Genomic DNA, 13,294 nt, shown 5'->3' on the forward strand with positions numbered 1-13,294 from the left:
AATTTATTTTTTAATTGATTTTATTGCAGCCCAACTTTATTAATACATAAAAATTTACAGAGGCATGCTGATGCTCTTTCACACATCCTCTTCTTGCTTCCTTAGTAGCTCTGGGGGAAAAACAGGTCATTAAAAACAGGAACAGAATAATATCGCACTACAGTATTTGATGGGTTAAAATAACCAAGAAAGAAGAATATAAAGCAGTGGCATTAAAGAAACGAAAAAACAAAAAGTTTTCTTGATATAACTTGTTCTTTTCGCATTCTGTAAAAAAGGAATAAGCATTAATAAATCCAATGACAATCTTGACTTTATACTGAACCTAGGGCTGGATAATTTCCAGGAAGTTTAAGCAAAGCAGGATACAAAAATACATAAACCCGCTGGAACCAAAGTCCTATTCAAACTGTTAAATGAAAAGAGCCCCTCTTGCTTCAAATAGGTCACGAAATCATCTGTTCATGTGATGAAGGAATGTAGCGCTTGCAGGGGCACGGTCTCAATAACTGGAACTTGAACTATGCACATTTAATTGTGCTGCAGTAATCAGATGGATTAAAATAAGTAAAAAAGAAATGTGTTTTTATTATATTTGTTTAATGGAGCATGGTTTTCCCCAGGTAGAACCCATCTTACCTTCTTTCAGTCTCTGCACTTCTTCAGTTTGCATTTTAAGGTGCCGTTCCAGCACACTGCATTTAGCACAACCTGTAAAAAAAGGAAACAACATCCATCAATTCAATGGCAAATTTTGACTTTATACTCTACCTACGTCAGCCTGCAAAAGGGCTGGATAATTTCAAGTAAATGTCATTGCAACAGATTTTATTTTAAGATGGGAGTTTATTCCTCGTCCTCTTTCCTACCAAACTTATGGAAATATTAACACAAATGCCGCCATCGAGCCAAAATTCCAAGTCCCTTTCAAAATGTTCAATAAAATGAGCCCTTCACCTTTCGATCAAGAGCCTAAAATCTTCTGTTCATGTAATGGAATGTAGCGCATGGTCTCAATAACTCCCCAGTGTGTTATGCACATTTGATTGTGCTGCAGTATTTGATGGATTAAAAGAAGTAAATAAATAAATAAATTTAAAGCCATGGTGTTATTTATTTATTATTATTATTTTTTTTTTTTAAATGGAGCATGGTTTTCCAGATAGAACCCGTCTTACCTTCTTTCAGTCTCTGCAGTTCTTCAGTTTGGATTTTAAACTGCTGTTCCAGCACACTGCATTTAGCACAACCTGTGGAAAAAAAGAATAGACATGCATAAATTCAATGACAAATCTTGACTTTATACTGTACCTACGCAGGCCTGGCTAATTGGGGCATGGTCTCAATAATCCTGCAGTAAGCACTGTACATTAGGAATAGTAAAGATGTTTAACTGTACTTGAATGAAATCTGGTTGCTTTAGTCAGGATTACACTCAAACATATTTTACCCAACCATATTAAGTTCCCTTCAACTTCAGTTTTGGACATTCCTGGTTTATTCCCATTGGTTCCCACGGAAAGTTTTCAATTTTGAAAATTCCCAGAATTTCACAGCCCTTTTAAACCAACCTGGACTTATAGCCAGTTGAGTTCTCTGACTCATCACAGGCAGTTTTAGTTTTTTTGTTCTTGTGACAGCATCTCCAGCCCTTGAGGACACTGTAGCATCTGAAGACAAGACAAACTATTAGAAGCAAATAAAAAGCCATAAAATTACATGACGGTGTCAGCAAGTCCCACAAATGCCAAGGTCATTAAACTTGCCAGACCCCTGCAGCGTGTATTTAGGACTACGTCAATCAATTCCAACCAACCGTCTTTTGAGGTTTTAGCCGTCGGTGCTCGCTGACATTGCGTAGCCTGCGTCAAGCTTTTGATGGTGCTTGTTGCATCCGCAGAAGGCGCTGGTGCCACAACATGACTGCATGACGTGGGGACACCTGAAAGAACACGGAGAGCAGCCACTCGGTCAGTAACGTAGCAGTCTAACTATACAGGGGGTGAATCTTTTTCCCCACTGTTACCAGTTTTGGTCTTCTTCTTGGCTATAAATTGCCCATCTCTACTTAAGTCACGCTTCCTTGCTTGGGGGATGTTGACCACAGCATTAGACGCTAAGGAGACAAAGTTACATTTTGTTTTTTTAATTAAAGAAGTCATTCATTTTAAACCTGACCAAGAGGACAAGCCATTGAATTATCAATGTAACCACACTACTCACACTCACACACTCACACACACACACACAAAAAAGGTTAGTGTACTTGACTTTCCGGTGACATTTCAGGATGAACCTAAAGTGCACTAGATCCTTTACAGGTTAACTTAATCTTCTCTAAACTTTTGAATGTCCAACGGTTCGTTTCAGTACTTTTTTCAACTTGCTCTTTCTAAAAAGGAGCTGAATGGCAAAAGTCAAAACTCTTTTTCCTCTATCAACCCAATAGATTTCCTGGTTCAATTGGAATTCATATTTAAACAGTCCTCCAAATCATGGTATTCACATTTTGACCTCATGAGCTAAGAAGATCCTAATGCGAGAACAAACAGGATGTTCTCAGACGAAAGTTGCCACAGATACAGGGAGACTGGGAGAGTCACAGAAAGGTAGACTAGTGGACATCCTTCGAAATTTTAATGGATTAAACACCTGAAGTTGAATTTTGCCATTCAGCTACTTGTTGGAGAACAGCAAGTTTTGCAAAAAGTACTGAAACACTGAAGAACAGGACATATGCACTCAAAAGTTTAGAGAATCCCAAATTAAGTTTACCAGGAAATTTCACCTGAAAGATGTATACTGTATGTCGATTTTTTATTTTTATTTTTTTAATATTCTTTGAGTGTCTCTGGTGCACCGTGTGTAACACAACATCTTCATACTGACGTTTTTTATCAGCACTTGAGGAAGCCAGCGTGCTGCTCCTTGTCGATGGCTGTCTGAGATGCGGGAGGCTTGACGGTCTTCCACTGAGCAGTGGCCTCCCCACTCCAGACTTTGGCAGCCTCGATACTTGCGTCAATGCAGTGCGAAGACAAGGTTGCGCCATAAAACTATCGGCACACAACTATGAGAATTCACTCTACTTACCTGTGGTGGTTGCTCGCAGGTTGGATGAACTGGACACTGCTGAACTCTTAAATGGACAAAAAATAAATAAATACAAGTCATTTTTCAATTGGAGTCTTCAAATGTGCAGAGGTAGTTTTAGTGACTGACTTTTTTTTTTTTTTAAGCAGCGGCGGGGGAACCCAGTCACATGACTTGAGTGACTCGCAAGTTTTAGGGCTTGGGAGTTGCTGTGCTAAAACTCATGAAACACTTGACTAACTTGATATTGCTGGGACTCAACTTAATTTCCTGTAGACTTGAACCACACAGCTTGACAAGCCTGTTTCCATTTGAACATCTTTTTAAAAATAGTGTGCCATTTGTTTTATTTTTGAAAGTTATTGTTAGTGTAACATGCGTGTAAGTAACATGCACGAACTTAACCCGCCAGTATCCTATGAAGTGGAGTGCAAGTGGCAACCTCATCAAGTATCAAGGAAGAACGAAGCAGAAAAACTTGCACGGTTTGCAGCTCAAAGATGAGACGACAACGTCATCAGTCACTATAAAACCGCCAAAGTTTTGATAGTGTAGCGACGTTAACTTCACAGTTTAGCTAACAGATAGCTGCTCAAAGATTAAATAAGCTTCATGTCAGTTATGAGTTTATGAAGTCTAAAGAAATAGACAATACGGAGACTGGTTGGGGACCATAAAAAAAATTAAAACTTTTACTGTGAATGTGTACTTAACGCAAGTAACAAATAGATACTGAGTGCAAAGCAGCTCGCACGAATGAATAAACGCTATGCTGTGGCTGAGCAACAGAGATTTTTGCTTTCACAGTAATTTGCTTATGACATGCATATACCTGTGCACAAAGTATATATGTGACTTACTCCACCTCTGCTTATTAGACCCCCAATCTTACCAGTCCTTTTATTTACCTCCTGAAGTGTGCTAGTCAAAATTTGTCTCGACAAGGGGAGACCCGATGCCGGCACCTCGCCCCGTCCTGGAAGCAACGTTGTCGGCTTGAACTTCATCAGCAGTGATGGAGCTTTCGACGAAGGCGGCAGCGATTTTACAGCAGGTTGAGACAAGGATATCTTTCGACCAGAGGTGATGTTTGGTGGTACATGGGGCTGCATCTGAACTTCTGGCTTACTGGCAGCATCCCCATACGGTCTTTCCTGAGCCGCCAGCAATTTGCTCTTATCCGGCCTGGCGGCGTAGGGGACCATTTTACCGCAAGTCAATGGCGTTGAAGAACATAAATTCTCATGCGTGAAATCGATAATGTCATCTAAATAAAAAGCTTTGCTGTTGTCATCTGGATCCACGCTTTGGTCAAAAGTCTGAGATTGCGAATTATCCTTCGCCTCACATTGACCAGGCCTGGATGCTGCCGCTTTGCAGACACTGGCCTCAAACTTGCCTTGAAGGTGCTCAACCACCTTGGCATCAGCGTTGGCGTCTGTGCTGCTGGGCTCTGTCGGAGGTTTAGTGTGAGGTTGGCTGTCACTTGAACTGCTTATCGACATGGTTCTCATGCCATTTGCATCAAAAGTGCTGTGGTGACCGTCACTTGAGCGGCTTTCAGACATGCTTATTGTGCCGTTGGCCTTAGGTGGTTTAGCGTCGAAGGTGTTTCGGTGAATGTCACCGGAACTGCTATCAAACAAGGTTATTGTGCCATTGGACTCAGGAGGTTTAGCGTCAAAGGTGTTTTGGTGACTAGAACGGCTTTCTGACATGACTAATGTGCCACTGGACAGAGAGGGAGGGTTAGAATCCAAGTTGTTGCAGCAACTGTTACTGGAGTTACTCTCTGGCATGGTTATTGTGCCATTTGTCTGAGAGGGGGGATTAGAATCTAAGGTGTTGTGGTGACTGTCATTTGAAGTGCTTTGGGACAAGGTTATTTTGTTGCTGGATTCAAGAAGTTTGGCATCGAATGTGTTATGGTGACTGTCATTAGAGCTATTTTCTGCCATGGTTACAATGCTATTGGACTGAGAGGCAGGATTTTTATCCAAGGTATTGTGATGACAATCTGTCGAACTGCTTTCAGACATTGCTGCTGTTCCTTTGGACGGAGAGGGAAATTTAGCTTCAAAAGTTCTGCGGTGACAGTCACTAGAACTGCTTTCCAACATCTTTCCGTCATCATTTTGAGGGCAGGTTATCTGGGATGGACATGAAGGCTTGGACGTTTTGTTGGTCGCTTCATCAAGATTCAAAGTTTCTACACGTTCTAAATTAGAGTCAACGGCTGCTTTCTGTGAACTGTTGTTAAATTGCATGTCAGACGCAGTTAAGTTAATAGTAAAGTTTATACTCTGCTGAGTAATGGAATCGAATGAGCATTCAGTAATGTCTGGTAAGCACTCATTATCCAACCAAAACATAGAAGCATTTGTATCCAAGTTGCGAGGTTGGCTGACACTTGCTTTGTTTTCCTCCATCCTTGGCGTCAGAGTGGGGTCGTTCGGGATTTCCACTACCCTAGCAGACTTTCTAACCAATGTCCTTTCAGTCAGAGGCGTTTTTGGCATGGTTTTAAGTAGAGATAAATCATTCTTAGTCTGATCCCTGTCAAAATCATGTGTGACATCAATGAGAGTAATATCTGGGAAGTATTCCTCATACAAATACTGCCTATTAGCTTGAACCGTTGCTCTGGGGGGTATGTTTTCTCTCATTTCCACCTTCTGATTTTCCACAACAGATGAAGAACACCCTGGTACCAAATCAGCCATAGTTAATCGCTTTCTGTTGGTTATGACAACTAGGCTGGAATTACCCAAACAGGACTGCTCTAATGGAATATACTTATTTTCAACGTGTCTGCAGCCTGTGGATTAAAAAACATTGCTTGAATTAGACAGTTTTTCATCACATTGCATAATCAAGTCACTGTTATTAATCATTTTCTTTGATGGAAATGGGTGTACACAACTGTCATTTTGGATAAAATTCAACCCATGTCAGAGTAAAATTTTGTTTATAATACATAGTACACGTACATCTTATTTTTTTTTTTTTAAATCAAGAAAAAGATATACTTTGTAACTCATTTTAGAAAGTGGAAACCCATGAATGATAAATTCTTTACACAGGGTGAAATATTTCAAGAATTTATTTCTTGCAAGGTGATGATTGTAACAATATTTTTTGGTTCCGTGTTGACATGGCATGTTAAAGTGGAATGTGTATATATATATATATATATATATATATATATATATATATATATATATATATATACACACACACTATACTTGCATAAGCCCCCCCAAAAACTTCAAACAGTACAATGATGATGAAAAGCATCAACTGTAGCGTAACGTCTGCCGTCCCCATTTTTTATTTTTTTCCCAGTTGCTAACACACAGCAGCTTCGTAATGTCAGTTGACGAAGTAAAAACTTACCCGAGACAATTCAGACTGGTCTCCGCTCCATCTCGTTGCCTTTATCAAAACTGCAAAACGAACAAACGCGCGACGCTCGAGTTGGCCATGACACAAGAAGGTCGCCGCGCCATGTTGTTTACTTACCAAATATGCTAACAGTAACAGGGATGTGCCGGTACAGTTTTAAATGACAGTCGAGAAGATTCCAACCAATCACATTTGCGGATGTCTTCTTTGTGTATTTCAACAATATGCCCACACCGCCCTCCACTGCCTTGATGGCGAAACTGCACAATTTGTTTGCCTAAGTGACACTCATTTCTTAGTGTCCATGCATTGCCGTTTTATGGGAACGCCGACCTCCACAACATGGCTGACCATGATGCTCGCAGATGACATTGTGATCTGCAGTGAAAGCAGGGAGCAGGTGGAGGAACATTTAGAAAGATGGAGGCATGCACTGGAAAGCAGGTGAATGAAGATTAGCCCAAATAAAACAGAATATATGTGCATGAATGAGAGGGGTGGTGGGGGAAGAGTGAGGCTACAGGGAGAAGAGATAGCACGGGTTGAGGATTGGCTTACATGGAAAAGAATGACGCGCTGTGGCGACCCCTAAATGGACAAGCCGAAAGGGGGGGGGGGGCGGGGGGGGTATGAACCTAACCTTAACCCATGACGACCAACGTTAAAATACAGTAGCGTAGTCAGTCCAAGTGTTCAAAAACAAGGCGCAGGTTTTATTCCTAAAAAGTAATTTTAACACACAGTTGTAACATTAACACCATGTGTAAATATAGAAGAAGAAAAAAACTGTACTGATTAAAATCAAATGTATTGCACAAAAACCAAAACTGTACCTTTAAAAAAAAAAAACAATTCTGCAACAATTAAATGCTAATATATTTTGCTTATTACACAACTGAGTTGTACTTCAGCACTAAACTTTTTTTTTTTTTTTTTTTAAAGTTGAAAAACAAAATGCAGTTTTGAACATTTAATTGGGATTCTTTTACATACTAGGAGCCTGCAGCATACTACACTTTCTTGCGAACCAGTGCTCTAATGCTGTCGTTTTATACATACTTGTTGTCCACGCGACCCTCAAAATACACTGACGCATTTAAAATTGGGGGACAAAATAAAATAAAATAAATAAATAAATAAATACAAAAATCAGCTCCACCCCGCACACTCTGCCCACAAAGTACCAATTGTCCAGCCTCTCCCTCTCCTACCTTTCACGTCAAAGTTAAGCCACTGCTGTGGACGGAAAGTGAACCAAAAGACCAAGAATTCCGGTACATACATTTCAAATTCGGTATTCCGAATAGTTTTATTGAACCTTTAAGAAACAGAGTGAAGGACGGCAGGCTGTTGGGTTAAAGCATAAACTCCAGCATCACTCGCAGCTGCTTTTGGGACTTGGCCGCCTTCTGACGACCCTCATCCTTTGTTGCACGAGCCTCGACCGACGCCAAGTCTGGGTTTGCGGTCTGGCAAGTGTCCTCTACAAATGATAAACAACACAAATAAGGATTTCATGTTGAGAACCGTGTTGCTGTTGTTTTTTTTCATTCAAATAAAGATTTCATGTTGAGAACCTTGTTTTTTAAAATATATATATATATATATATTTGATCAGAACACTGAAAGGACTACATTATACAGTACTGCAATGAATTGTTGGATAACATTGCACATCAATGAATTACATTTAACCTTTTCTGATTTTTTTTAATTTTTATTATTATTTTTTTTTTTACCTTGACCGTTGCTGTCCGTTAACTTTGACCCTTTGCCTCTTTCGCTTTTTACCCTGAAACACAGACACACAAACGATTCAGTTACCAACATACCAACACAGTTGCTAGAAGCACTCACACACTGCACTTATATAGAAGCACATACTTATTTAAAAAAAAAAAATTTAAAAAAAAATGCTCATTTAACTCCTGCACTTAATTACACAATCTGAAATGTACGTAACTCCAAAAGTAAAAACTAAATTTACTGTCAATTATAACTGTTTTGATAGCATGGATAATGTTGATGCCATCCCAGGTTTACCTGCCTTAAAAGTCCAAGATCTCAATCAATTAAAATCTCAACTGCATTTGACTATTTTTTGTCGTCATGTCATTATCAAACTTTGAAAAAAAAGCAACAATGCTCTTTTGATTTGTTTGAAGTAATGAGTAGGAATGTGTTGAAATACAGTAAGTAAAGCGTTGTGGGACAAAATACTCAAGCACAGGTACCTGGGGGGGGGAAATATACTTTGGCACAGTAACAAAGTATTTGTACTCTGCAAGTAACAGTCGACAGAATTGGCCCGAGTATCGCCATGTAGACTTACATAATTTTCAGTGCAGGACCAATCGGGATGCTGCTGGGTGTGGAGGAGTTTTGCAGCATCGGCAAGCTCAAAGTACCTTCTCTGCTCTGTTTTTGGCAATGACTTCCACTGTGGACACATGACAACAGTCTTACCGCAAAAGCACCAAATGTGCTTGGGAGTTGGCTTGTGTGGCACGCTCACCATCTGTCCAACCACTTTGTTGACATCAGCGCTGTTTCGAATGTTGAACACAGCGACAACCCTGGGCCTCTGCTCCTGCCGGAACAGCATGAAGGCGTTTAGCGGCTTCTTGATGTACTTTTCATCCCGTTGGTTCTCACCTTTCCCGTTCCTACAGGAACAACACATTTGAACATAAACAATATGAGATCAGAAGAAAATGCTGCTTCTTGACATAACTATGAACACACTAATGCCCTTGCTTATTGGCAGTTCGCTATTAGTTATTTTTTAACCTATTCGCCCTTACATTTTCTTTCTACAACGCTCTAAGATTCCACACGATGGCACCAAAGCCATGTCTAAATAGGAATTGGTCCCAAGGAAGTACATCTCGGCTTGCAGGAGCTAAGATTAGCCTGGGTTGTAAAATGGATCTTAAGAGTTTTTGCCACATTTACACATACAATTGCAGGTGCATTTAAAATAAAAAATTAATTTCATACCATATGTGTTTTGTATGACAAAGTCCTTAAATCCTTCAATTTATCATTTGAACCTTATCAAAAATTTTGAAGGGCGTCAATTACGTATGGGTCTTCCTATTATAACGGGAGATTACTGGATGACACACTTCAACTGAAAACAGGAAAGAAAAAAAAAATGTGACGTACTTTGATCTGGATGGGTTTGGTGATGGCGCAGCAACACAAGGAAACTGATTTCTTTGTGGCACATCATTTTTCCTGTTTTGACAAGAGTCACATTCGTCACACGGCTAATAATAGGTAAAACAATGAAGCATACGACGCAGAAAGCGGCTTCGTAGTTTGACGTGTCTTTTCATTTACAGGTGTCCAATTGTAGCCAAGTTCACACCCTCAGGTTGCATCATCATCGCTGGCTCTTCATACTGGAATCAAACATGGATGCAGAATTGAGTATCGTCTTAATCACGTGAGACTGGCCCATACAGCACTCACATGCAGTTTATCCATCCATCCATTTTCTACCGCTTATCCGTGGTCGGGTCACGGGGGCAGTAGCTTTAGCAGGGACGCCCAGACTTCCCTCGCCCCAGCCACTTCATCCAGCTCTTCCGGGGGGAATCCCGAGGCGTTCCCAGGCCAGCCGAAAGACGTAGTCTCTCCAGCGTGTCCTGGGTCGTCCCCGGGGTCTCCTCCCGGTGGGACGTGCCCGGAACACCACACCGGGGAGGCATCCGAAGCAGATGCCCCAGCCACCTCGTCTGGCTCCTCTCGATGTGGAGGAGCAGCGGCTCTACTCTGAGATCCTCCCGGATGACCGAGCTTCTCAGCCCATCTCTAAGGGAGAGCCCGGACACCCTGCGGAGGAAACTCATTTCGGCCGCTTGTATCCGGGATCTCGTTCTTTCGGTCCCGACCCACAGCTCGTGACCATAGGTGAGGGTAGGAACAGAGATCGACCGGTAAATCGAGAGCTTCGCCTTTCGGCTTAGCTCCTTCTTTGCCACAACGGATCGATACAAAGTCCGCATCACTGCAGACGCTGCACCGATCCGCCGGTCGATCTTCCGTTCCATTCTTCCCCTCACTCGTGAACAAGAACCCAAGATACTTGAACTCCTCCACTTGGGGCAGGATCTCATCCCCGACCCGGAGAGGGCACGCCACCCTTGTCCGACTGAGGACCACGGTCTCAGATTCGGAGGTGCCGATTCTCATCCCAGCCGCTTCACACTCGGCTGCGAACCGCTCCAGTGAGAGTTGGAGGTCAAGGCTCGATGAAGCCAACTGAACCACATCTGCAAAAAGCAGAGACGCAATACTGAGGCCACCGAACCGGACCTCGGCTGCGCCTAGAAATTCTGTCCATAGAAGTTATGAACCAAATCGGTGACAAAGGTCAGCCTTGGCGGAGTCCAACCCTCACCGGAAACGACGGCAGTAAGTCGGACACGTGCAGTTTACAGCAGAGCCGAATCAAGATGAACGTATCAGTCACTTCAAATTTGTACTTCAGTTAATGATGCTCGAATATAAAGTGCAAGATTTTAGGGTGGCACAATATTTGTATGGAACAAACAATACAGCATTTGTGGAAATAACTTTCCTTTGATAGCCTGTCGACCAACCCGTGGTGTACAACCCTCCCCCCCACCTCTTGCCCAAAGTCAACTGGAATAGGCCCAAACTGAGGACAAGTATTATAGAAAACGGATGGATGTGGTCATAATTAAAAAATCAAAAAATATAACTAAATGTCATTTTAGCATTGCAACCGGCGCCTTAACAATATTGTGTGCCCTTCTGTCAGTTACAGCCTCAGGGCCAAGGGGGTTCACAGCTTATCTTTTCCTCCTGTTGTAACTTACTAGGGGAGGGGGAAGGAAAAAAAAAAAAAGTCTTACGAAACAAGAAAAAACTTTGTATGAACAAAATTATCTTACAATATAACAGTAAACTTTGATACAGCACCGATTTATACTACCTTCACCTATGTAGAATTATGGTATTTCTTATTTACCTGAAGATAAAGTCCTTATCAGTTACCAAATGTCAATAAATTATAATCTCATTAAGATTTAAGGCAAAACAAAATGCATGACGCAAATGTAATGCTCTTACTGAAAAATTGTTTGGGAAGAAGAAATATTTTGGCAGACAAAAAGCAAGCTTATTTTGATATTTCATCTTGGTTGGATTTCAGCCTTTGCAATGCGGCGTTAACATGATTTCGATGTCACTGGGCGGACAGACGCGATCCAGGGCTTTTTACTATTGCTACTGACGATCTTGAACAAATTGAAATTGCTCTTACGTACATCGCCTGTCCCTCTTTGAGTATTTATCTTCTATTCATAATTGTTCTTTAAATCCTTTTACATTCCTTGTATAAGAGGATGGGGACGAGCAACGTCGGAATTCCATTGCTCAGTGTTTTTTTTTTTTTTTTTTTTTTTTTTATTAAACTGTGCACATGACAAACATCTTGACTATTGAATGTGGTGATGTCAGACCACACAAAACGATTTCAGCCTAATTGCAATATGAGCAAACACTGACCAAGTGTGTCTTTACCTACCAGGTGAGCATGAAAGGGACTGGCAGACCATTCATAGGGGAGACTCTGAGGAAGAAGGGCAGAGCCAACAGACCATTCTTAATTTCGCTCTCGTTTCTCAGAGCTATCATTTCATCAACATCTTGACCCACCAGGCCATGACTGTAAGGCATCATGAAACCAGGACTGCACGGTGGCTCTAAAGCGGGAGCCATTGCCATCATCGGAGCTGGAACCTCCAGCATCTTCCCGACGGGGAACCACACACCCGAGCCGTCCACCTCGCCCTCTACGGTCCGAAGCTCTGTGTAGATGCTGTCGCCTGCGGGGTCGCGCAGTGAAGGGAGACTTTGGGATGATGGGAGGTCGATGATGGGCGTGTCGCCCATCATGTCCTGATCGCAAAGAATGCCCAGCTGGTCTGAGAGCTCATCTCGATCCATTGGACAGCACAGACGTTCAATAAGGAAGCCTGCTGTCAGAAACCTAGTCGGCAAAGCATGATTATTAAGGAAAAACATATCATCGTGGCAGCAAGAGTTGGGAGCAAATACACAGGATGCCTACAAAGTCTCCCGATTCATCATTAGTGAGCCTATTTTAGCTGACGTTGGGCGAGAGACGGTGCACACCCTGGATTGGTTGCCAGCCAATCGCAGGGCACAAACAAACATTGGAGATGTGCAGTTTATTTAAGTAAACAAACACATCCTGAACCACCAACTGCAACATTAGAAAGTCATATCTATCAATAACTGCAACATTAGAAAGTCATATCTATCAATAACTGCAACATTTTTAAAAATAATTCTACAAACAGGAAGTAGGTTTTCCCAAAATTATGTTTGTACTCACCCACAGAAGTTTTGCTGTTAATAAGCCGTATCTTGAAGACTTAAGCACCAGCACATGCTGAAGCCAACCCACCTGCTAAGTGTCTTTCATCCCTTTGGTCTCTTTGCGACATCATCAACTTGCCTTACAGTCACCATGGCAACAACAACAACAAGTTTTCTGTTAAGTCTGGGTTTTTTTTTAAGGGCACTTTTAACTCCTAAATTATTGGCCCGTTATCTCTAAAAGATGAAAGGTACGATCGGGGAGAGGAAGGAATAACGAGGCAACGGTGTCACAGTCTGACAATCGTCGCATCTACTAAACGCCGGCTTATATTGCTTTGATGTCGCAGCCTGTAGGAGGCACAGTTGCATATTATCAGACATTGTTGACAGTAATTTTTTGTCTTGGGTTGGCTGC

The 13,294-nt window shown here is 41.7% G+C and overlaps 2 protein-coding genes across 2 annotated transcripts; both read right to left on the reverse strand.

Moving 5' to 3' along the window:
• Window positions 1–24: 24 nt before the first annotated feature.
• On the reverse strand, window positions 25–6,631 carry LOC133417999 (nucleolar and coiled-body phosphoprotein 1-like). The gene is made up of 10 exons (XM_061706300.1): window positions 6,490–6,631; window positions 4,002–5,911; window positions 3,094–3,139; window positions 2,890–3,015; window positions 2,027–2,116; window positions 1,817–1,942; window positions 1,572–1,670; window positions 1,179–1,250; window positions 640–711; window positions 25–110 (listed from the first exon to the last, which is right to left on the reverse strand). Exons 2-10 carry the CDS (start codon window positions 5,814–5,816, stop codon window positions 79–81), a joined length of 2,478 nt encoding a protein of 825 aa, XP_061562284.1. The 5' UTR covers window positions 5,817–5,911; window positions 6,490–6,631; the 3' UTR covers window positions 25–78.
• A 1,024-nt stretch (window positions 6,632–7,655) lies between these two features.
• On the reverse strand, window positions 7,656–12,980 carry LOC133418009 (transcription factor 7-like 2). Its single transcript, XM_061706315.1, has 9 exons — window positions 12,893–12,980; window positions 12,190–12,523; window positions 12,059–12,103; window positions 9,844–9,905; window positions 9,667–9,738; window positions 9,014–9,164; window positions 8,831–8,938; window positions 8,238–8,290; window positions 7,656–7,981 (listed from the first exon to the last, which is right to left on the reverse strand). The coding sequence occupies exons 2-9, from the start codon at window positions 12,478–12,480 to the stop codon at window positions 7,918–7,920; spliced, it is 846 nt and encodes a 281-aa protein (XP_061562299.1). The 5' UTR covers window positions 12,481–12,523; window positions 12,893–12,980; the 3' UTR covers window positions 7,656–7,917.
• Between the last annotated feature and the right edge of the window lie 314 nt (window positions 12,981–13,294).

Source organism: Phycodurus eques, chromosome 19 (genome assembly GCF_024500275.1).
Source record: "Phycodurus eques isolate BA_2022a chromosome 19, UOR_Pequ_1.1, whole genome shotgun sequence".
In the NCBI taxonomy this organism is placed as follows: Eukaryota; Metazoa; Chordata; class Actinopteri; order Syngnathiformes; family Syngnathidae; genus Phycodurus; species Phycodurus eques.

What these genes read in the sequence shown, in the direction of transcription:
- LOC133418009 (XM_061706315.1), bottom strand. Translation starts at nt 12,480, where the DNA reads ATGGATCGAGATGAGCTCTCAGACCAGCTGGGCATTCTTTGCGATCAG. An exon ending in ACAAAGTGGTTGGACAGATG is followed by an intron (nt 8,939 to 9,013) that starts GTGAGCGTGCCA and finishes ATGTGTCCACAG; the next exon opens with TGGAAGTCATTGCCAAAAAC. An exon ending in AACGGACAGCAACGGTCAAG is followed by an intron (nt 7,982 to 8,237) that starts GTAAAAAAAAAA and finishes TATCATTTGTAG; the next exon opens with AGGACACTTGCCAGACCGCA.
- LOC133417999 (XM_061706300.1), bottom strand. Translation starts at nt 5,816, where the DNA reads ATGGCTGATTTGGTACCAGGGTGTTCTTCATCTGTTGTGGAAAATCAG. An exon ending in TCAACTGGCTATAAGTCCAG is followed by an intron (nt 1,251 to 1,571) that starts GTTGGTTTAAAA and finishes TTTTTTCCACAG; the next exon opens with GTTGTGCTAAATGCAGTGTG. An exon ending in AGTGCAGAGACTGAAAGAAG is followed by an intron (nt 111 to 639) that starts GTAAGATGGGTT and finishes TTTTTCCCCCAG; the next exon opens with AGCTACTAAGGAAGCAAGAA.